Here is a 23302-nt window from a genome sequence, read left to right as displayed (position 1 = left end):
TGGGGGGCACCCCAGCCCTGTGAGGGACATTCGGGGGCTCCTGGCCGGACTCTGTGCCCAGCCCTGCCCGTGAGGCCCCCCCAGAGACCCCCGGCTGCCGCAGAACAGCGATTCCTGCCCCCCCCAGTGCCCCAGCTCCCCCAAACTGCCCCCCCAGCCCCTCCCCACCCCGCAGCTCCCGCATTTGGGGTTCCTCAGGAGCCAGCCCGGCCCGGCAGCCCCCGGCAGCTCCAGAGCTCCCAGTCCCAGACTGGTCGGGGACTGGCCGGACCCGCTCCCCCTCCAGCCCGGCTCCCCCGCTGCCCTCCCCGGCCTCCAGCTCCACAACCGGCTTTTCCTGCCGCGGATGCCGCTCCCGGCGGGGCCCAGCCCTGGCGACAGCCCGGCTGGAGGGCGACAGCCAGGCTGGGGACCTGCGGATGGCCCAGCGGCTCCTGGGGACCCTGGGAACCTCCCAGGGAATCCCGGCGCAGCTCCCAGGGCTGGGCTGGGCTGCTCCCAGACACTTCTGTCCCCTCGCAATGAATTCCTGGAATCCCCAGCCACAATTCCCACGTGGGGAGTGAGGCCGTGCTGTTCCCCCGGCTCCGGGGTCGCCCTTGGCCTCCCGGTCCCCTTGGGTATTCATCCCTGCTCCCTTTATTTCTGCCGATCTGTTTCTATTATTTCCATTCCTTTCTCTTTCTATTATTTCTATTTCTGTCCTTTTCCTATTCTCACTCTTATTCCTATTCCTTCATCTAATCCTATCCCTACTCATATTCCTGTTCTTCCTATGCATTCCTTTTCCTCTTCTTATGCATTCCTATTCCTATTTATCCGTGCCCCTAGTCTTATTCCTATTCCTATTTATTCCTATTTATTCCTATTTGTATACCTATCCTATTACTATTCTTATTCCTGTTCCCATTCCTGTTCCCGTTCTCATTCCCCTCTTCCCATTCCTGCTCTTTTCCCATTCCTGCTCCTTTTGCATTCCCCATTTTTCTCCCTCTTCCCCTGCGGTCCCTGTCGGTACCGGGACTCGAACCCTCGGCCCAGAGGTGCCGGGACTCGAACCTGCGGTCCGGGAGGTTCCGGCGGTGCCGGGACTCGAACCCGCGGTCCCCGGGGCGCGGCGCAGTTCCCGCCGTGGCCGCCAGGCGGAGCCGTTGGCCCGCGCGGCGGGACGGGCCGGGGGGACCCGGGGGGCACCGCGGGGACAATGGCGGGGGGGGGACGGGGACACCACACACGGGGACAGGAGGGGACACACGGGGGGCAGGAGGGGACAGCCCTGCCCGGGTCACGGACCCAGCACCCCCCCGCCAGCCCCCCGGTTTCTGTCAGGGGAAGTTCCTGCCCGCAGAAGCAGAGACCCCTCCCCAAAAACAAAAACCTCACTTGCAAAGCCCCCCCCTCTCCCGGTGCCCCCGGACAGCCCTGCGGGTGGCCAGGGGGGGACCAGGGCTGGCCCGGGACCCCCGGCTGGGTCACGCTGCTGAGGGCCCTTGGGGCAGCAGAGGGGTCACGGCTCTGAGTGGGGGTGGGACAGGGGCACAGACCCCGGGGGTGTCCCCCCAAAATCAGCGCTTGTCACTGCCCCGAGGTGCCCCCAGCGTGGGGGAAGCGTGGCAGGGTTGGGGGTACGGGAGGATCCTCGCGGGGGCTCTGCCTGGGGGTGCTGTTGGACTGGGGGACCCTACTGGGAGAAGGTGGGAGCAGGGGAGAAATGGGGGGGACCACAAACAAACCCCTAAAGCCCCCAGCCATAAGCACAGATCCATCCTAGTCCCAAACCCCAACCCCCTTCCCTGCCCCACAACAAACACCCCCAAACACTCCTCCAAAAAATCCCCCCACAGCCCCAAAGTCCCCTTGTAAACAGCCCCATCCTGTCTCCCACAGTGTCCCCTGTGCCCCCAGGACCCCCCTCCTGAGGACAGGACCCTGCACACTTTATTTATTCCCTCACCCTCCTTCACCCACTCTTTGTTGTTTCTTGAGAGACAGAAAGAAAAAAAAAAAAGAAGAAGGGAGAGAGAAAAAAAAAAAAAAAAACCCACACAGGAGGAGGCAGGAGCCTATTTTGCCTCCCAGGCAATATTTCTGGAGCCAATCGGAATGCGCACCCACCCTGCCCTGCTCCCTAATTAAAGGCTTTAAGCAGGCGGCCGGGGCCGGAGGTTTGGGCACAGTCTCTTGGTGGCTCCTCTCGAAGCAGCAGCAGCAGCAGCAGCAGCAGCAGCCGCAGCCGCAGCGCGGATCCCGCTCGGGGCGCTCCAGGCCGCCAGGTTGGGGGGTCCCCGGCGCGGGCCGGCAGCCGCCCCCTCCCCGCTGCCCGCCATGAGCGGCTCTTTCGATAAGAAGCTCTCCAGCATCCTGACGGACCTCTCGGGCTCGCTGAGCTGCCATGCAGCCTCCAAGGACTCTCCCACCCTGCCGGAGTCCTCGGTCACAGACCTGGGCTACTACACGGGCCAGCACGACTACTACCCGGGCCAGTCGTACGGGCAGCCCGTGGGCCACTACCCCTACCCCCAGTTCAACCTCAACGGCATCGGAGCCGCCGGCACCTACTCGCCCAAATCCGAGTATTCCTACAGCCCCTCGTACCGCCAGTACGGGCACTTCAGGGAGCAGCAGCTCCCGGCGCAGGAGGCAGGTACGGACACACCGGGGGCACCGGGGGGACCGGGGCCGTGCCCGCCGCGCTGCTCCCGAGGGGCTCCGGAGGGGCCTCGGTGGGGTTTTAATCCTGGGCTTTGTGGGGTCCTACCCTGAGCTTTGTGGGGTTTACACCCCGGGTTCTGTGGGGTTCTACCCTGAGCTTTGTGGGGTTCTACTCCGAATTTTGTGGGGTTTTACACCCCGGGCTCTGTGGGGTTTTACCCTGAGCTTTGTGGGGTTCTACCCTGAGCTTTGTGGGGTTCTACTCCGAACTTTGTGGGGTTTTACACCCCGGGCTCTGTGCAGTTCTACCCTGAGCTTTGTGGGGTTTTACACTCCGGGCTTTGTGGGGTTTTAACCCCGGGCTTTGTGGGGTTCTACCCTGAGCTTTGTGGGGTTTTAACCCCCCGAACTTTGTGGTGTTGTACACCCTGGGCTCTGTGGGGCTTTACACCCCGATCTTTGTGGGGTTTTACACCCCGGGCTTTGGGGGGTTTAAACCCCGGGCTTCGTGGGGTTTTATCCTGGGCTTTGTGGGGTTTTAACCCTCGGGCTTTGCGGGGTTTTACCCCTCAGAGTGTCCCCAGTTTGTGGGGTTTTAACACCCCGGTTTTTGTGCGTTTTAACCGCCCGGTTCTTGTGGGGTTGTGCCCCTCCGGGTGTCCCCGCGTTGGGGACAGGGCGCTGCTGGCGGCTCTCGGGGCTCAGCCGCTCGCGTGGGGACACAGCGGGACCGATCCGTGCTGGATGCAGAGTCCGGGACACGTCCCAGGGATGTCCCAGAGGCTGTGGCAGGGGACGGGCGCTGCCAGCACCCCGGGCGAGGGGACACCGAGCTGGGGACGGGGGGACACCGAGCTGGGGACGGGGTGGCTGCCCCGGGAGCCCTTCACGCCTCACCCCGCGCCCTCCCGCAGTGTCCGTGAAGGAGGAGCCGGAGCCCGAGGTGCGGATGGTCAACGGGAAGCCCAAGAAGATCCGCAAGCCCCGCACCATCTACTCCAGCTACCAGCTGGCCGCCCTGCAGCGCCGCTTCCAGAAGGCGCAGTACCTGGCACTGCCCGAGCGCGCCGAGCTGGCCGCGCAGCTGGGGCTCACCCAGACCCAGGTGAGGCTGAACCCCCCACCCCCGACACCCCAAATCCCTCCCCGACACCCCAAATCCCTCCCCGACACCCCAAATCTCCCCCCGCCAATTCCTGGATTTGGGGCGGGCTCGGCTCCCGGCGGGTCACGGGGATGGAGCTCCCCCCTTGCCGGGGGTTGTGGGGTCCCCGGGTGGGATTTAGGGAAAGGTGGAGAGGCAGCAGGGAGAGGGGACCCCAGGCGTGCCCTACTCGGCAGTTTTGGGGTTTATCCCGCTCCCTCTGGAGCCGGCCCCATCCCAGACGTCCCTGTTGGGTTTGGGGTTTGGGGCTGGGTCCTGCCCCAGCACCCGGGCCCGTCCCGGGTCAGGGCACGCCCGCTGTCCCAGGAATGTGGGGCACCGAGTCCTGCTCGGGATGGCGTTCTCGGGACATCCCATCCCCGCAGCAGCTCCTGACCCCAAACCCTGCCACAACAGGGACCTGAGGCTCCCTGACCGCCCAGACTTCCCAAGGTTCCCCCTGGCCCTGGCTGCCCCATCCCGCTCGGTTCGTGCAGGGAGAAGGGATTTGGGGACCGGTTCCACGCCCGTGTCCCCAGCGCTGGGGTGGCCCTGCAGGCTGGACTGGAAGAGCCGGGACGTGCGGGAAGGGCTTCTCCTCCTCCTCCTCCCGCGAGCCGCCCGCGTTCGGGGCCAAACCCTCTTGGGGCTTTCGGGGTCCTGCCTGGCCGGGGACAAATGGTGCCCTTGGCTCTCGGGAGGGAGGGGAGCGCGCTGTCCCCGCTGTCCCCGCTGTCCCCGCAGCCCGTGACTCCCCCGCGCCCCATCGCGGTGCCCTCCCTGCCTCGGGGCCGGCGCCGGCGCCCTTGTGCCGCCCTTGGCCTTCCTCCTCCTCCCTTGGGCGATGAAGCAATCGGGGACACTCGGCAAAGGGCTGACGGAGCGCGTCACCCGCTCCCAGAGGGACATCCTGTTTGGGTGACAAGCAGCGCCACCCCCGCCCCTCGCCCAGGGCGTCCAGCGCCGCCTCGCCCAGCGCGGGGACGCTCCCGACGCCCGGCGAGTGGCGTGACGGGCTCCTCGTGACGCCCGTGTCCCCAGAGGGGGCTCCGTGACACCCGCTGGCACGTGGCTGCCGTCCCCAGAGCACGGGGTGTCCCTGTGCATGGAATGTCCCTGTCCCTGTGCATGGATGTCCATGGAATGTCCCTGTCCCTATCCATGGATGTCCATGATGTGTCCATGTCCATGGTGTGTCCAGGGAGTGTCCCTGTCCATGGAATGTCCGTGTCCCTGTCCATGGATGTCCATGGTGTGCCCGTGGTGTGTCCCTGTCCATGGAATGTCCCTGTCCCTGTCCATGGATGTCCATGGTGTGTCCGTGGTGTGTCCCTATCCATGGAATGTCCCTGTCCCTGTGCATGGATGTCCATGGAATGTCCCTGTCCCTATCCATGGATGTCCATGGAATGTCCCTGTCCCTATCCATGGATGTCCATGATGTGTCCATGTCCATGGTGTGTCCAGGGAGTGTCCCTGTCCATGGAATGTCCGTGTCCCTGTCCATGGATGTCCATGGTGTGTCCGTGGTGTGTCCCTGTCCATGGAATGTCCGTGTCCCTGTCCATGGATGTCCATGGATGTCCATGGCGTGTCCATGTCCATGGCGTGTCCATGTCCATGGCGTGTCCATGTTCTCCGTGACACTCACACCAAGGGTGACATCCCCTGTGTCCCACGACACCCCTGTCCCGAGGAGTTTCCTGCCATGCACTGTGTGGGGTCCCCATGATGTCCCTTCCCGTGGCGCCTCATGTGCCACCTGTGTCCCTTGTCCCTCCCAACGTGCCAGAGCGTGTCTGGGGTCACTGTGACCTCCATGTCCCTTCCCGTGCCTTTGGGATCACCCTGACCCCCATGTCCCTTGTCCCTTCCCGTGTCTCTGGGGTCACTGTGACCCCCATGTCCCTTGTCCCTTCCCGTGTCTCTGGGCTCACTGTGACCCCCATGTCCCTTGTCCCTTCCCGTGTCTCTGGGCTCACTGTGACCCCCATGTCCCAGGCTGGTTCCAGCGCCCCTGTGAATCCCCTGTGACCCCAATACCCCTTCCCGTATTTCTGGGCTGTCCATCACCCCCTGTCCAGTGTCCCTATGATCCAAACCGCGCCACCCCTGTCCCCTCCCCTCTCCCTTATTCCTCCCACTCCTGTGCCAGGTCCTGACCCTTTTCCCTGTCCCCATCCCACCCTCCCATTCCCTTCCCATCTCTCTGACTCTTTTCCCTGTCCCCATCCCATGCTCCCATTCCCTTCCTGGGGCTTTTCCTTGTCCCCATCCCTCCCATTCCTTTCCCATTTCTCTGACCCTTTTCTCTGTCCCATCCCACCTTCCCTCTCCCTTCCCATCTCTCTGACCCTTTTTCCCACCCTCCTGCTCCCTTTTCATTTCTCTCACCCTTTTCCCTGTCCCCATCCCACCCTCCTGCTCCCTTCCCAGCTCTCTGACCCCATCCCACCCTCCCATTCCCTTCTCGTTTCTCTGACCCTTTTCCCTGTCCCCATCCCACGGTCCCATTCCCTTCCTGGGGCTTTTCCCTGTTCCCATCCCTCCCATTCCTTTCCCATCTCTCTGACCTTTTTCCCTGTCCCCATCCCACCTTCCCTCTCCCTTCCTGTCCCTCTGTCCCCATCCCACCCTCCTGCTCCCTTCCCATCCCTCTGACCCTTTTCCCTCCTCCCCCCCCAGGTGAAGATCTGGTTCCAGAACCGGCGCTCCAAGTTCAAGAAGCTCTACAAGAACGGCGAGGTGCCTCTGGAGCACAGCCCCAACAACAGCGACTCCATGGCCTGCAACTCTCCCCCGTCGCCGGTGTGGGACAGTCCCGGCGCCGCCCGGACCCCGCTGCCGCAGCCGCTGCCCTACAGCTCCTCTCCCGGCTTTCTGGAGGAGCACAACCCCTGGTACCACCCCCAGAGCCTCAGCGGCCCCCACGGACCCCCCCAGGCCCAGGCGGCGCCCCCGATGCACCACCCGTCCCCCGGGCCCCCCAGCACGGGCGCCGTGTACTGACCGCGGGCACCGAGGGCTCAGAGACGCTGCAAAAATGCAAAAAAACTCCTCGGCCTCTTTTTTTTTTTTTTTTTTGCTCACCCCCCACCTCCCCCCTTTCCCCGCCCCGTGGTTTGGTTTTTTGTCTCCTGATTTTTCCTAAAAAAAAAAAAAAGCAACAAACCAAAGGAAAGCACCCCTAGAAATCCTCGCTCCTCGCCCCGCTCATCTCAGGACCCAGAGGACTGCGAAGGCTGCAAACCCGGCGCGGGGGAAAAGCTGGAAAATCCTTCTGAGCTTTTTAATTTCGGAATTTTTCCCGTCACCTCCCCACCTCACCCCCTCGAGCCCGGAGATCCTCACCCCGACCCCTCGCCGGAGCTTTGCATGTCGGGGTGACCCCGCCGAGCTGCGGAGCTGTGTCAGCGCTGTCGCGACAGAGCGACAGGGGCGTGTCTGTCGCCAGCGGAGGGGGAGGCGCTTGGCCCTGGCTCCGCCATCGGGGGCGGTTTTGGGGCTCACGGACCCCTCACCCCAGCCGGAATCACCCGGGACGATGCTCAGATCAGAAGGTGGTGATTTAAAATGAAAATTAAAAAATCGGGTGGGTGGGTGTGGGTGGGGTGGGGGGGTGTGCGGAGGGAAATATTTTAATATTTAAGCAGTTCAGGAATGGTTTTTAAGTTATTGTTTGAAGAGAAAAAAACTCGTGTTCATCTCTGTTTTCTGGCTGTGCCTCCAGCTGCGGGTAAAGGAACGGCGAAAATGCCTCTTTTTTAAGGAAATCGACGACTTATTTTAAAGGAAAAAAAAATAACCGAGCTCTTTCCTATTTTTTAAGAGAATAACGCTATTTTTTTAAGCAGAAAGTGCCGTTTTAAGGAGTGTTCATAGTGTTGTACAGTCCCGGGGATTAATTTATGTTGCCTTCTATAAATAGGGGTGTTTTGGGGGGAAAAAAAGGGAGTGTACATAAGGTTCGTTTGTATAAAGTTGTTCCAAACCAAACTGGTTTCGGTCTGGTTTTTTGGGGGGTTTTTTTGTCTATAATTTTTCTTTTTTCCTAAGGAAAATCCCCCCCCGGTTGATGGGAACCCCCCTCGGGTGTCCCTGAGCGTCCTTTGCTCCTTCCCCAGGGACCCAAAGCCGGGCAGGAAATGTTCATTAATAAAAGTTCTGAATTTAAAGCTCCAAACTCCGCTTTTCCCCCGGTTCCTGGAGGGTTTTGGGGAGCAGCCTCTGGGCTTTTTCCACCCTGGGAAATGTGGATTTAAACCCCATTTTTGGGGGACAGCTGGGCACGGGGTGGCACCAGGTGATGTCGTCTTACCCCAAACCCCCTTTTTTTCCTGCTGAGAGAGAATTTAGGGCAGGAAAAGGAATTTTTCCCCCGGTTTTCAGAGCATTCCCCAAAACGCCCGCGGGATCCCGCTGCTCCTACTGGGACCAGTGAGCTCCCAGCCCTGCAGACTGGGAGGGCACCGGCCCTGCCCCGATGTCCCTTGTGGGGACACCGAGGTGGGGCCAGCCAAGCCCTCCCAGTGTCCCAAAATCCCGCGGCATCCGCGCATTCCCTGCCAGAGGCGCCGTCCCCGCAGCGCTGCGGCCCTGGGGCGCTGCCCTGACCCCAAGAGCCCCCGCGGGGTGTCCGGGGCTGTGGTGGCCCTGTCACGCTGTCCCCAATGTCCCCCTCGCCGTGGTCAGGGCTGTGGGGTCCCCAAACCCCGCTCGGTTCCCCTGAGGAGGCTCCAGCGCTGCAGCTCCCGGTCCTCGGTGTCCCCAGATGTGTCCCCAGACGTGTCCCCAGATGTGTCCCCAGACGTGTCCCCAGACGTGTCCCCAGATGTGTCCCCAGATGTGTCCCCAAACGTGTCCCCACGGTCCCACGCTGGGACAAGCTCCCACCTCGCCCCCAAATCCCCCCCACAAGCCACAGCCCCAAATCCCCATTCCCAATCCCATGGGAGGAGGAGGAGGAGGAACCAGAGCTGGGAGCTCCAACCGTGAGCTGGCGCTTCGGAGGTTTCGGTTTAGATTTTGGATTTTTTGTTTAATTTCTTCTTTTTTTTTTTTCTTTTTTTTTTTTTCTTTTTTTTTTTTTTTTTTCATTTAGAGGAGGAAAAAAATCCCCAGGAAGGCGGCGGGTTACATATCCAGGGATTATGTAAATCCCGGGTGCTGCGCTGCCCACGGCCGGGCACGAACGCCGCTCCCAGCGCTGCCTGCGCATCGCGCTGGCCCGGGAACGCCCGGGACAGACCTGGGGGGACCTGGGACAGACCTGGGAACGCCCGGGACCAACATGGGGGGAACAGGGACAGACCTGGGAACACCCGGGACAGACCTGGGGGGACCTGGGACAGACCTGGGAATGCTCGGGACAGACCTGGGGGGATCCGGGACAGACCTGGGGGGAACCAGGACAGACCTGGGGGGAACCAGGACAGACCTGGGAACAGCCGGGACAAACCTGGGGGGACCTGGGACAGACCTGGGGGGAACCGGGACAGACCTGGGAATGCTTGGGACAAACCTGGGAACACCCGGGACAGACCTGGGGGGATCCGGGACAGACCTGGGGGGAACTGGGACAAACCTTGGAACACCCGGGACAGACCTGGGGGGATCCAGGACAGACCTGGGGGGACCTGGGACAGACCTGGGAATGCCCGGGACAGACCTGGGGGGAACCGGGACAGACCTGGGAATGCCCGGGACAAACCTGGGGGGAACCGGGACAAACCTGGGGGGAACCGGGACAAACCTGGGGGGACCTGGGACAGACCTGGGAATGCCCGGGACAGACCTGGGAACACCCAGGACAAACCTGGGAATGCTCGGGACAGACCTGGGGGGAACAGGGACAAACCTGGGGGGAACCGGGACAAACCTGGGGGGATCCAGGACAGACCCGGGATGGCAGGGCCAGGCTTCTGTGGGTCCCACGAGGGGGTGGCAGTGCCAGGTGTGACAGTGACAGAGGTGGCAGAGCAGGGGATGGCAGTGCCGGGGTGGCAGAGCCGGGGGTGGCAGTGCCCCGCTGTCCCCCGCTGTCCCCCCAGGCCCAGCAGAGCCCTCCCAGCGCGCACTCGGCTCCTGCCCCGTTGCGACACCTGCGGCCCTTGCGTCACCCGGTGCCAGCCCCGGGAGCGGGGGCAGCGCCCGCCCACGGCCCGGCCCGGCCCGGCAGCCCCAGCCCTGGAGCCGGGCCCGGCCCGGCCTCCGCTCACCCGGAGTCACGGGGGCAGCCGGGGCTCCGGGAGGGTCCCGCAAACGGGACAGCACCGCCCCCTTGGGGGTCTGTCCCCATCGCCCCGGGATGTCCTGATGGGCACAGGGAGGTGACACCGCTGCCCAAAGCCACCCCCTTCCCTAAATCCTCGGTGAGCTTCATCCTCCGGGAAAATCCCCCTGGGAGCATCACCCACCACGGGCTGGCCATGGATCCCAGCCCTGGGCTCCACAGCCCCGTGGGGACAGCTGGGGACACCCATGCTATGGGATCAGCACCCTGGGGACAGCTGGGGACACCCATGCTGTGGGATCAGCACCCTGGGGACAGCTGGGGACACCCATGCTGTGGGATCAGCACCTTGGGGACACCCATCCCATGGGATCAGCACCCCAGAGCCCTCGGCTGAGGGACCAGAGCTCCCATGGTGGCCGGGAACAGGGACAGGAGGGTCCCCAGTGCCATCAGCCCCAGACAGGCCCCGATGTCCACCCCAGCCCTGATCCCTGCCCTCGATCCCGACCCCTCGGGGGGGATTTTGGGATAACCCAGCCCCGAGAGGCTGCGAAAGGTGCAAAAAGCAGAGAAGATCCTGGAAGGGGGAAGGAAGGGGCCCTTGGGGATCAGGGAGTGGGAATATTGAGAACCAGGATCATGGAATGGCAAAGTCAGGAACCGGCATGATGGAGTGGGAATATCAGGAATGGGGATTGTGGGATGGGAATACTGGGGGCCAGGATCACGGGATGGGAATATCAGGAACCAGGAGCACAGGGTGGGAATATCAGTGGCCAGGATCATGGAATGGGGATATCAGGAACCAGGAGCACAGGGTGGGATCATGGAATGGGGGTATCAGGAACCAGGAGCACAGGGTGGGAATATCATTGGTCGGGGTCATGGAATGGGGACATCAGGAACCAGGAGCACAGGGTGTTCGTGCCAGGGGGAGCAGGAGCTGCTGCCCCTCAGCTGAGGGAGCCCCAGGGGGGTCTTGCCCCCACCTCAGGGGCAAACACGGAGCAGGGTTGGGAAAAGGGGGAAATGACCACATGGAAAGGCAGGGAAACGACAAGGATGTATTTTCCAGCCGGGTCCTGGCCTCTGGAAGCACAAAGCCAAACCCGCAGAGGGAAATCCCCCCCTGCTCCCAAACACCCTCCTGGCTCCCAGGGCTGGGTGTCTGTGGGGACATCGGGCAGGGACCTGGGCTCAGCCGGGGTCCCCAGCCTGGCCCGTGTCCCCCGGCCCTCCCACTGCCACCCCTGCTGGGGGAGATGCCTGTGACAGCTCCGAACTGCCCCAAATTCCCCACAGGAGGGGCCGGGAGTGCCTCATGAGTCCCCACCCCACAGTTCCCGAAACTGGGCTCCATTTCAGGCAGATGTTGGGGGGACACAGCCCCAGCCCCTCAGCCTGCACCCCCAGCCCCTCTGGCGGCGTTCCCAGGACTGGGAGAGCCTGAGGCTCTGGATGGAAGCGTTTCCCCCAAAGCAGGGGCACCCCAAAGTGCGGAGGGGCAGAACCGGCCGATGCTCAGCCTGTTTATAAACGGGGCCCCACCAAGAACCCACAGAATTTATAAATAAAGCCAGGCCGGGGGTGCCGGGACTCCCCAGCCCCTCCTGGGGTCCCCCTGCCCCCTGTCCATGATTGGGGGGACCCTGGGCCGAGTCTTGTCCCACGGGGATGGCGCACAGGGCGCGGGGTCGCTGCAGTGTGACAGAGCAGGACGCCCCCGGGCTCCTGCCCGTCCTTGTCACCTTCTTCCTCCTCCTCCTCCTCTTCCTCCTCCTCCTCATTCGGGCTTTGCTGGGCTCTCAGTCCCGCGGGGGGGCAGCGGCAGATCGTCCCCCCCGATGTCCCTCGGTGTCCCTCATTGTCCCTCCGCGTCTCTCCGGATGTGGCGGCGCTGGAGCGGCGGCGGTGTCACATCATGGGGGCCCTGGGGACGGCGTCCTGCGGCTGGGGCTGGTACCAGGCCCCGAAGGCGTTGATGTAGCCCCCGGCGGGCAGCGGGGGGCCCTTGCCGGGCCCGGGCAGGTCCCAGAGCGGGGGGAGGCCGCCGGGCGAGCAGGGGGACAGGGCGGGGACGCTGTGCGGGGTCTGCTCCCCCTCGGGGGCACCCGGGCCCTGCTTCATGATCTTCTTGTACTTGGAGCGCTTGTTCTGGAACCAGATCTTCACCTGGGGGCAGAGACAGGGGGGTCAGGGGGGAGGAAGAGGCCAACACACCCTAAACCCCCCCCTTTAACCATCACAGACCCCTGGGCTCCCCTGACCCCATTCCCGCGGGGCTCTGGGGCACGGAGCGGGCTGGGAGCCCGACCCTTCGCAAGGCACCTCTGTGGCGGGGGGAGACGGCGGCCAGAGGCCCCGGGAGCCCGGAGAGCGAGGCAGAGTCCCGGGGAGCGTCCCCAGGTCCCCCTGGCCGTGCCAGCCCCGCCGGGAGCCGGTGCCGGGGCTGGGCCGGGCCCTGCTCATTCCTCCCCGCGGTCCCCCCCGCGCTGCCGGCAGGTTCCCACTTGTCTCCTCTTCCCCGGCTTTATGAGCTCGCTTCGCCCCTGGCTCCGGGGCTGCACCGCTGCCGCCTGCCTGTCTCTCCCCATCGCCTTCAAAAACCCACTCGCCCCGTCCCGCGGCCCGGGGCCGCCCAGCGCCGGGCACGGCCGGGCCGCCAGCCAGGCTCCGGGGCTGGGAAAGTCCCGCTGCCGCTGGGAGGTGCGGGCAGGGGCGCCCCAAACCCGAGCCCTGCGGGCCCACCGGCGCCAGCTCCCCCGCCGCGGCACGGCTCGGCTCGGCTCGCTTCCAGCCGGGCACGGAGCCGGCCCCGGTGGGCACACGGCGGCGTCCCGGGGCTATCCCGGGCCGGTACCGGCTCCGGGCCGTACCTGGGTCTGGGTGAGCCCCAGCTGCGCCGCCAGCTCGGCGCGCTCGGGCAGCGCCAGGTACTGCGTCTGCTGGAAGCGCTGGTTCAGCGCCTGCAGCTGCACGCTCGAGTAGATGGTGCGGGGCTTGCGCAGCTTCTTGCCCTTCCCGTCGAGCCGCAGGTCCCCGTTGGACACGGCCGGAGGCTTCTCGGCCTCTAAGGAGCGGGGGGAGAGGAGCCACGGTCCATCAGACACACTGAGAGGCTAAAAAAACACCCCAAACCACCCCAAAATCACCCCAAAACACCCCAAACCACCCAAAATCACTCCAAACCACCCCCAAATCACCCCAAACCACCCCAAACCACTCCAAACCACCCCAAAATCACCCCAGACCACCCCAAAATCACCCCAGACCACCCAAAATCACCCCTAAACTAACACACACCACCCAAAATCACCCCAAACCACCCCAAACCATCCCAGACCATCTCAAACCATCCCAAACCATCCCAAACCACCCCAAAACTACCCCAAATCATCCCGGTGGCTGCCGGGGGCTGTCTGTGGAAGGGAGGGGGGGATCAGTGCGGGGACCTGCTCCTCTCTGGTGTTTAAACCTCGAGGAGAGCAAAAGGAGAGGAGGAGGAAGAGGAGGATGGGAGCGCTCGGGCAGTGTCACCGTCCAGGTCCGGCAGCACGTGGGACAAAGGCCTCGGCCTGCGCCCGGCTGGGGGGGCCGGGTGGGACCCCCCGGGGGATGGAGGGGCACCAGGAGGGACCCCCCAGGCCCGGGGGAGCCACCGGGGCGCTCTGGGGGTCCCTGGTGTCACCCACAGCACGGCCAGGGCCGGGCTCAGCCGGGCTCAGGGTCCCCGGGGGCAGGGTGGGGGTCCCAGGGGGCACCTGGGGGGCTCAGCTGCGAGGGGCGGATGCTCCCCGTGCCCGCGGCTCCTCCAAGCCTCCAAATGTCCCCTGCGGGGGCTCTGGGAGCAAGGGGGGGGCACCACCCCCAGGACCCCCCAGGACCCCGCACCGAGCCCAGCCCGGCCCAGCCCCGGAGCGCTTCCGACGGCTCCATCCCGGCTCTCCCGGGCCCAGGCGCGCCCCCCGCGCCCCCCTTACCTGTGTCCTGCAGCCTGGCCCCGGGGGCCGGGCCGTGCGGGGCGCCGGGGGGCGGGTAGGGCACGTAGGGACCCCCGTGGGGCGGCGGGGGCGCCGCGCCGGGGAACGGGAAAGGCCCGGGCCGGCCGTAGGAGGGGAAGGGCGGGGGGTCGTGCTGGGGGGGGCCGTGCAGGGGGTAGTGCTGGGGGGGCCCGAGCTCCAGGAACGCGGCTTTGGAGGGGTCGGAGCCCAGCAGGGTCTCGGCCATCGAGCTCATGGTCATGGTCCGGCCGGGCTGGGCTGGGCAGCGCCCGCAGCCCCCGCGGCAGAGCCGAGCCGAGCCGAGCCGAGCCGAGCCGAGCCGAGCCGAGCCGAGCCCAGCCGAGCCGAGCCCAGCCGAGCCGAGCCGAGCCGAGCCCAGCCGAGCCGAGCCCAGCCGAGCCGAGCCGAGCCCAGCCGAGCCCAGCCGAGCCGAGCCGAGCCGAGCCGAGCCCAGCTGAGCCGAGCCCAGCCGAGCCCCCGCCGCCCCCCGACGGCTCCGGCTGCCGCGGCCTCGGGGATGCCCCGAACGCCCCGCCCAGCCCCGCCCCCGCAGTGACGTCACGCCCGGGGGCACCCCCTTCACCCCGTGCCCACCCCCCCGTGTGTGGGACCCCCTTCGAGGTCACCCCCCCCCCCCCCTTTGTGCCACCGTGACCCCTCCCAGGGCTGGGGGACACCCCGACCCCCCCGTGTCCCGCCGGTGTCCCCGGGGCTGGGGGTGACCCTCGGGCAGGGTTTTGGGGTGTGGGGGGGGGTCACCCTTTCGCAGGGCCCCCCGGGGGGACACGGGGCAGCCCCGGGAGCAGCGGGGGCCGCTCGGGGGACGGGGGGGACACGGCGGGGCCGGAGCCACGCTCCGGGGATGCCAGGCGGGGGTGGCACCTCCCGAGCCACCTCCGGCAGCCCCGGGGCCCCTTCCCGGTGCCCGTGGGCCCGGATCCCTGCGGGTCACAACCGGCCCGGCCGCGCCCTCCGTGACCCCGGAGCGGCCTCGGCCCGGGGGGGCCCCAGCGGGGGCACAGCGGGGACAAAACGGGGACAAAACGGGGACAAAACCCCCGCTCCGGGCCCCGGTGCTGCTGTCACCGCCTTTGGTGGGGTGACGGCCTCTGAGAGGCTGCGATGGCTTTGGGAACAGCGGGGTGACACAGCGGGAAGGGACCGCTGGCCCTGCTGCCAGCCGCGTTGCCGGGGCGGGAGGAGCGGCCCCGCGGGAGCGGTGACAGCGGCAGGGAGGGTCCCCTGTCCCCAGCCCTCCCTCAGGCCGGTCCCAGCCGTGTCCCCGTGCGGCCACCGGCTCTGAGTCAGCGCTCGGGTATAAATAACCCAGCTTGGGGACACGCGGGGACCGCGTCCTGCCCCGCGCTCGGGGACAGCCCGGCCTCACCCTCCGCTGCTGCCCTGTGTCCCCAGCCCAGCCCCGGTGGCACCTGGGGCCATGGCCAGGTCCCGGACTGTGCCCTGTCCCAGCACGGAGCTGTCCCCGCCATGACCCTCGGGGACAAGGCGGGCTCCAAATCCCACAACGGCCTCAAACTGGGGAGCGGGGCGAGGCCTCGGGGTGGGGGCACAGAACTCCGGGGACCAGCAGGGGATGTCCCCAAGGCCAGCCAGGCCAAAGGAGGGGCGGAGAAGCAGCCGGAGGAGAATTCCAGAGGAGAATTCCAGAGGAGAATTCCAGAGGAGAATTCCAGATGTTTGCAGCCCTGGCCGCGCCGCGTGCCCGGGGAGCCGGCCCAGGCGGCACCGAGGGCGAGGAGCGGAGGGCAGGGAAGGGGAGGGAAGGGAAGGGAAGGGAAAGGAAGGGAAGCTCCCCTGATCTGCTTTTATCCCGCTCCTCACTTTCCCCGGTGACTCAGCCCCACCGGCTGCGGGGCGGGTGCCGGCTTGCCGGGATCAGCTCCCGCCGGCCCCGCGCCCTCCCGGCTCCTCTCCCGGTGCTGGGGGGCACAAAGGGGGGCCTGGGGTAGAGGCGGCATCCGCCCCCCAACGTGGGGGATCCCATGAATGTCCCAGAGATGGATCCGAGGGGACGCAGGCCCCCTCCCCAGCCCCTCGTGCTTTCCCACCCCTCTGCTGAGAGGTGGATGGAGGAAACATCCATAATTAATAAAAGTAGCCCAAAATGTCCAGCCTAAAGCAGGGAGCCGAGGCTCCTGGGCCGGGTGCTGCAGGACGGTGTCCCCAGGGCTGTTTGGGGACAAGATGGCAGGAGCAGGGGGGACACCCAGGGGTCAATTCCCTGCTGGGGTGAAGGGGCAGAGCTGTGTTCCATCGGGGTGGAAGGAGGGACGAGACCCCTCCCCATCCCATCCCATCCCATCCCATCCCATCCCATCCCATCCCATCCCATCCCATCCCATCCCATTTGGGGATCTCGAGAAGGGGCAGCCCAGGGGGAGCAATGGGACAGTGGTGACACCATCCTCATCCTCCTCATCCTCCTCATCCTCCTCATCCTCCTCATCCTCCTCATCCTCCTCATCCTCTGGGTCGGGGGTCTGAAGGTGCCAATCTCAGCCCTGTTCTGCGCCAAGGGTGGGCACGGGGACAGGGACAGGGACAGGGAAATGCCACCTGCTCCAAACCCCTTCAGGGGCGGGGATAAAACTCCGGCACCCACCCTCGGGCAGTGCAGAGCCCCCGCTCACACCGGGGCTGCTTTGGGGTCGGTTCCAGCACAGCTGCGGGCACGGGGCACGGCCGGCTCGGGTGCCAGCCCGGTGGGTGTCAGCGGGGGCTGCCGGCGACAGGACGAGGCTGTCGGAGCGGAGTTTGGGCTCGGAGCTGCCAAGACAAACACATCGACTCAATCCGCGCCGAATTAAAAAAAATAAATCACGGCGGCGCTCGGAGCCAAGGCCGAGCCTCGGTGGCGGGGCTGGAAGGTGCCGGCACACGCCGGGCCCCGCGCGGTGGCCGGGACGCGCCGGGACACGCGGGGATAACGTCGCTGGCGGTCACCGGGCCGGGGATGCTCCCGCGAGCCGCGGGATGCGGATCCACCCGGGCAGAGCCGCGCTGCTCCCGTCCTGATGAAAGCAGCAAGGATTAAAGGGGAAAGCAGGGATGGGCGTGCGAGGAGCGGGGGGGGGCCGGGAACGCGTGTGCCAGGTAACCAACCCCAAAGATCCCCCGAGATAAAGGGAGATCCCAACAGCTGTAATTAGGCTGCAGATAGAGCGGCGCGGGGAAAGCCTGGAGCCAGGAGCAGGAATTCTGGGTTAATGGCAGTCCAAGGAGAAGTTAATAACAAGCCCAGCGGAGTGGGAGCAGACAGCCTGGCGTCTGCCCTCCCACACGCCCGCGCTGCCACCGCCGAGCAGCCGCGCTATCTCAGCCGGGAATGGTCCCGGGGCGGCCGGGGAGACGCTGCAGCACGAGCTGGGCTCCCCCCGGGCGGCCCCCCCGGCTTTTGGGGCGTCTCGGCACCGGGAAAAGCCGGGCCGGGAGAGCAGGGGGGTGAGGGGATGCTGGGGAGCACCCCTGAGAGCGGGGGGGGACATCCAGGGAGGGCGGGCTGGTCCTGCCCCAGAGGGGAGCAGCGAGCCGGGTTTGTCCCCGGGATGGTGCCAGACACCCCCCGAGCAGCCTGGGGCTGCTCCCCCCGCCGTGAATCACGTCCGGAGGTGACCCGATGGCGCAGAGGTGGCCCCAGGGGACACAGGACACGTGGGAGGTGACAGCGATGTCACAGCGGGGGCTGGACACTCGCAGAGGGACACGAGGGAAAGCAAAGCTCGCGCTGATTCCCTCCCCACCCTTTATTTTAAAAGCTCCAACAAGCCCAGGTTTGAAATTTTCTGCCGAAAGAGGCTCCAAAAGCGGCTCCAGAACCCGGATGGGCTTGGGAAGGTGAACCCCAGTTTGCACTGGGAGATCCCGTCCCCATTCCCAGCGGGTCTGCAGCAGGTGTGGTGCCATAAATCCCCATCCAGGGGTGTAAATCAGCATTTCCCCACCACCACAACCCCACAACCGCGGCCAGAACCCCACAACGCCCGGGCTCCCTCCCCTGCCCATCCCCGCTCGGAGCTGGGATGGAGCCACAGAGATGTGACCAAAACCCTCAAACCCAGCGCTGCTCCCTGCCTCCCTCTTCCCCTCCCAGAGCCCATATTTTGCTTCAGAACCTCCAAATATTTTCCAGGACACCGATCTGGGTTTGATTTTCCCAGGGACGCGGGGCTGGAAAGCAAAGGCATCAAAGGGGCCTGGGGGAAATGGCGACGAGAAATGGCCAGGGGGGAAATGGCCCCTGGAATTCCAACCCTGCCGGGATGGATGGATGGATGGATGGATGGATGGATGGATGGATGGATGGAGGATGGATGGATGGATGGATGGAGGATGGGGAGAATTCCTAAATTCCTGTTTGGAGAGAAGCAAACCGGCTCCAACTTTGCCGCCCCGTAGAGGCAGAGGTGACAATTCCATCATTCCCGGCCGTTCCCGGCCGGTGGAGCTGAGGCCCAGCCCCACGAGGGTCTCTCCCCATCCCGGCCAAATCTCCAAATCTCAATTCCCCAGTCCCAAATCCCAAATCTCAGTTTCCCAAGCCGAAATTTCAATTCCCCAATGCCCAATCTCAATTCCCAGTCCCAAATCTCAACTCCCAAACACCAAATCGCAACTCCCCAATGCCAAATCTCAATTCCTCAATCCCAAATCTCAACTCCCCAACCCTAAATCTCAACTCCCAAATCCCAAATTTCAGTTGCCCAATCCCAAATCTCAACTCCCAAATCCCAAATTTCAGTTGCCCAATCCCAAATCTCAACTCCCCAGTCCCAAATCTCAACCCCCAAACCTGAAATTTCAATTCCCCAATCCCAAATCTCAATTCCCAATCCCAGGATCCCCTCCTGCCCCCCGGGCCCTGGCCGGGCTCAGCCCCGTGTGGTCACTGCTGTCCCCAGCCAGGACCTGTGGCTTTGGGGAGATCCTAATCAGCGCCCCCACACTCTCGTTAATTAACAGAGGGACAATTAGCGGTGGAGGAAATTGTTCCTCTCCTCGTGCCGTTTCTGGTTTTTTGGCTGGGTTTGTTTTTTTTTTTTTTTTGTGTGCCGGGCACGAGGAATTCTCGGAGCCTCTGGGGCCGAATTCCGGAGCTCCAGTGGAGATCCCCGGGTGGGGTTTGCCCCGGAGAGGAGCGGGGAGGGGACAGTGGGGACAGTCCCCACATCCCGGGGGTGGCAGCGCCCTGGGGCCTGTCCCGGGCTGTCCCCATTGCAGAGGGGGAACAGGGACAGGGACGGGGACAGGGATGGGGACAGGGATGGGGACGGGGATGGGGATGGGGATGGGGATGGGGATGGGGACGGGGATGAGGACAGGGACGGGGATGGGGACAGGGATAGGGACAGGGACAGGGACAGGGACGGGACAGGGATGGGGACAGGGACAGGGATGAGGACAGGGACAGGGACGGGGACAGGGATGGGGATGGGGATGGGGACAGGGATGGGGATGGGGACGGGGATAGGGACAGGGACAGGGACAGGGATGGGGACAGGGATGGGGACAGGGACAGGGAGGAGTGCTCGGTCCCTGCAGATCCAACATGGGACAAGCCCCGGAAAGCCCCTGGCCTGTGTGGTGACACTGCCAGGTCTGGCATGGTGACCCTGGCATGGCTGGCACGGTGGCACTGCCCAGGCTGGCACGATGACACTGCCAGGTCCGGCACAGTGACCCTGGCATGGCTGGCACGGTGGCACTGCCCAGGCTGGCACGGTGACATCGGGAGCCCGCAGCCAGCACAGGGAGGACACCCCACACCGAGGTCGCTCCCCCTCTCTCCCGGCCGGTGACAGCCGTGTCCCCAAAGGCCGCAGCCACCGAGCAGAGCCGGGGGCAGAGCCGGGCCCCGGGGCCAGCCCGGGCCGGTCGGGGCAGTGTCACCTGCCGTGTCCCCACGCCGCCGCGCTCCGCCCCGGCTCGCAGGGGGTCATTAGCGGCGGTGACAATCCCGGCAGCACGCGCCGGGCATTTCCATCCCGGGGGAGCTCGGCAGGGAGGAGGGAAGCGGAGGGAGGGACGGACGGGGACGGTGGAGGTGTAATTAAGGTGCCATTAAGAGGCGCCCAGGAGTCTCCCGGGGACCAGCGCGGGCGCAGGCGCTGCCACCCCGACGGCTCCTGGGTGCCCAAGTGCCCCCGGGCACGGCCGGGAGGGCTCAGGGGACTCGCCCCGAGGGATGCGACATCATCGGGGCGCTGCGGCACCGGGACGCCCCTCCCAAAGCCGGGCACGACCGGCCGGTCCCGTCCCATCCCCAGCAGCGCCTGATGGTTTTTCCTGTCCCTGGGAGCACAGCGGACACACGAACTCCCCGCTGCCACCCCCTCCCACCCTCACCCAGGCCAAAACTCCCGGGTCGAGGCCAAGAATCCCAGGTTTGAAGGCAAATCCCACCGCTCCTCACCGCCCCCCGAATTCCAGCCGCCCGGCAGGTGCCGCTTCCATTGAACACCGCCCGCCCCTCCCGCGCTTTGCAGCTCCCGAATTATTTGTGCTTCAGCGGGCGCTGAATGGGGCTGGAATTCCTTAATCCACCCGCGGAGGAGCTTTCCTCGTAACCCAACCCCGCCGGGCACAAAGCCGGGGAGCGCCCGGGAGCGGGGCCGGGTCCCGGCTCCCCCCGACCGGAGCAGGGGGGGCCCCACGGCCGCGGCTCCCTTTGAACGTCCCGGGCCGAGCTTTTGTCTCCCGTGCTTTGGGAACCGCACCTGGACGCGGCCGGGCTCTCCGGGGCTCCCGTTTCATCCTGCTTTGTTCCCACCATGGGGGTTTGGGTCCATCCCGGGCGCGGTGACCCGGGGGAGTTGGGAGGGTTGGGTTGGGGTTTCTGACAGGGGTGACCCCACAATAGACCCAGAGCATTCCCCAGTGGAGCCAGAGCCCCTCAGTGTGTCCCTGTCACCCAGGGCGGGACGTGCCCTGTCCCTGTCCCTGTCCCTGTCCCTGTCCCTGTCCCTGTCCCTGTCCCTGTCCCTGTCCCTCTGGCTGAGCTCAGCTCCAGCTGTGGCCTCGGCAGGACCCAGTGCCCTCTTTCCATCTTTTCCATTTGTTTTCCATCTTTCCATTTGCTTTCCATCTTTTCCATTCCCTTTCCATCTTTTCCACTGGCTCTGCTTTTCCCCCCCGCATCCTCCCCGTGAGTAATCGGGAGCGGCCGCTCCCGGCGCTGCCAGCGGCTCCGGGGCCACTCGAGGCCATCCCGGGCAGCAGCAGCAGGAGGAGGAGGAGGAGGAGGGTGAGGAGGAAGGATTCTCTCTTGTTCCATCACTGGAAATAATTCCCCATCTTGTTCACGTGTTTATTTTCATCACTGCAAGGCCTCGGAGGAGCAGCAGCTCCTGTGCCCTGCCGGGATCGGGGCAGGGCCCGCAGCGCCCCCGGGGCTCGGGGACACCGGGACAGCCCCTCCAGGCCGGGCCCCCGCATTCCCGAGCCGGGGCAGGATCCTGCCCTCAGCCCCGGGGGCAGAAGGAGGAGCTTGGCTCGCATCGGGGCCACCTCAGCTGCCAGGGCTTGGTCACCGAGTGCCACCGGCTCCGATGGGACCTGACGGGCCGGATTCCTGCCAGGACATCTTCCCTGCCAGGCCTGGAGATCAAAGGCGATGGGACAGGGCCGTGTGAGCTCCGCTCACGTGGGGCTGGGGCTGGCCCCGAGCCGGTTCTGTCCCGGTTCCACCGGCCAGGGCAGAGGGGGAGGGCCGGGAATGCTGCAGGGAGAGCAGCCCCCTCTGCAGCCTGCCCCACATCCTCATCCTCATCGCCATCTTCATCCCATCCCATCCCATCCCATCCCATCCCATCCCATCCCATCCCTCCCAAACCAAACCAGACCTTGCCTGATGCCCCAAAAGGAAAATTCCTGCTCCAAACCCTCTGTGAGAGGAGTGGGGTCATCCCCAGCCAGCCCCATCCCTGTCCCTGTCCCTGCCCTGTCCCTGTCCCATCCCTGTCCCTGTCCTGTCCCTGTCCCTGACCCCATTCCTATCCCCATCCCCGTCCCTGTCCCTGCCCTGTCCCTGTCCCTGTCCCTGTCCCTGCCCTGTCCCTATCCCCACACACGGCTGGTTTGGCTCTGGAGGGAAGTGGCCTCTCTGTGCCCTCGCTGCCCTGCAGGTCTGGAGCCATCCTAACCCGAATTCCTTCAGGATCTGCTCGGATCTGGGCTTTTCCCAGTCCCAGAGGGAATTGTGCTTTGCCATGAGCCAGGTTTTGCTCTGGACAGACAGACAGACAGACAGACAGGGATCCCTGCCCCGTCCAGGAGAGCAAATCCAGCATCACCACAGGGCAGTGTCAGGGGGAGGGGAACCATTCCAGGCTGACCTGGGATTCCTGCAGTCCCTGACCCTGTAGGAAGTGGTTTGGGGATTTTAGGAACAGCTCCCGCCTGGCCCTTCCTCCTCCGCGCTGCCATTCCCAGCCAGCCATGAGGATTTCTCCTTTTATCCTTTTCCCACTTCCTCTCCTCAATCCCCACTCTTCCCACCATCCCAAAGCCTCTCCAAATTTTTGCAGCTCTTCCTGCTGAGACATTGGCAACTCCAGAGCCTGTGGGGACGAGTCCTGCACCACTTCCAGGTGCTCCTGCTCTGCTGGGGACGCGGGGATTGACCCTCCCCGTCTCCTTTTGGAGCTTTCCCAGCTCCCCTGCACCTCCAGCCCACATCCCGGGCCCGCATTCCTCACGCCCGAGTCACCTGCTCCGGCAGGTGCCGGCCCCATCCCGGTTTCTCCCAGGAAAACACCCACAGGAAGGCGGCGCCGGCCCCTTCCCCGTCCCCTCCCACCCCAGGCGCGGCCCCGCTCCCCTCCCGGGCCGGGCTGTGGGAGCGGATGCAATTCCCGGAGCTCTGCCCAGGATCTTTATCTCCCGCAGGGAGAGAGGAAGTGCAGGAGATTGGAATCTGGAGCTGCAAATCGGCTCGGGATCAGGACCAGCCCACACGGCCTCACCTGCCAGGATCCTCCCTGAATCCTGCAGGATCTCTGCTGGCCTTGCCTGGAGGTGCCAGGAACCCTCCTGGAATCGTGGAATCAGAGAATCCGGGAATGGTTTGGGTTGGAAGCACCTGAAATCCCACCCAGCTCCATCCAGGGACACCTCCCACCATCCCAGGCTGCTCCAGCCCCGTCCAGCCTGGCCTGGGACATTCCCAGGGGTCCAGGGACAGCTCTGGGAATTCCATCCCAGCCCCTCCCCACCCTCCCAGGAGCAATTCCCAATTCCCAATCTCCCATCCAT

At 65.2% G+C, this 23302-nt stretch overlaps 2 protein-coding genes across 2 annotated transcripts; one reads left to right on the top strand and one right to left on the bottom strand.

Annotated features, from left to right (window-relative positions):
* The first annotated feature begins 2325 nt into the window (after window positions 1–2325).
* On the top strand, window positions 2326–7792 carry DLX3 (distal-less homeobox 3). Its single transcript, XM_054649818.2, has 3 exons — window positions 2326–2644; window positions 3567–3757; window positions 6482–7792. The coding sequence occupies exons 1-3, from the start codon at window positions 2326–2328 to the stop codon at window positions 6803–6805; spliced, it is 834 nt and encodes a 277-aa protein (XP_054505793.1). The 3' UTR covers window positions 6806–7792.
* A 4153-nt stretch (window positions 7793–11945) lies between these two features.
* On the bottom strand, window positions 11946–14273 carry DLX4 (distal-less homeobox 4). Its single transcript, XM_054649878.2, has 3 exons — window positions 14012–14273; window positions 12908–13101; window positions 11946–12203 (listed from the first exon to the last, which is right to left on the bottom strand). Exons 1-3 carry the CDS (start codon window positions 14271–14273, stop codon window positions 11946–11948), a joined length of 714 nt encoding a protein of 237 aa, XP_054505853.1.
* Window positions 14274–23302: the final 9029 nt, after the last annotated feature.

Source organism: Agelaius phoeniceus, chromosome 26 (assembly GCF_051311805.1).
Source record: "Agelaius phoeniceus isolate bAgePho1 chromosome 26, bAgePho1.hap1, whole genome shotgun sequence".
Classification (NCBI taxonomy): Eukaryota; Metazoa; Chordata; class Aves; order Passeriformes; family Icteridae; genus Agelaius; species Agelaius phoeniceus.
The sequence above is the reverse complement of the archived record's forward strand: the minus strand, read 5'-3'. Positions and strand labels throughout refer to the sequence as shown.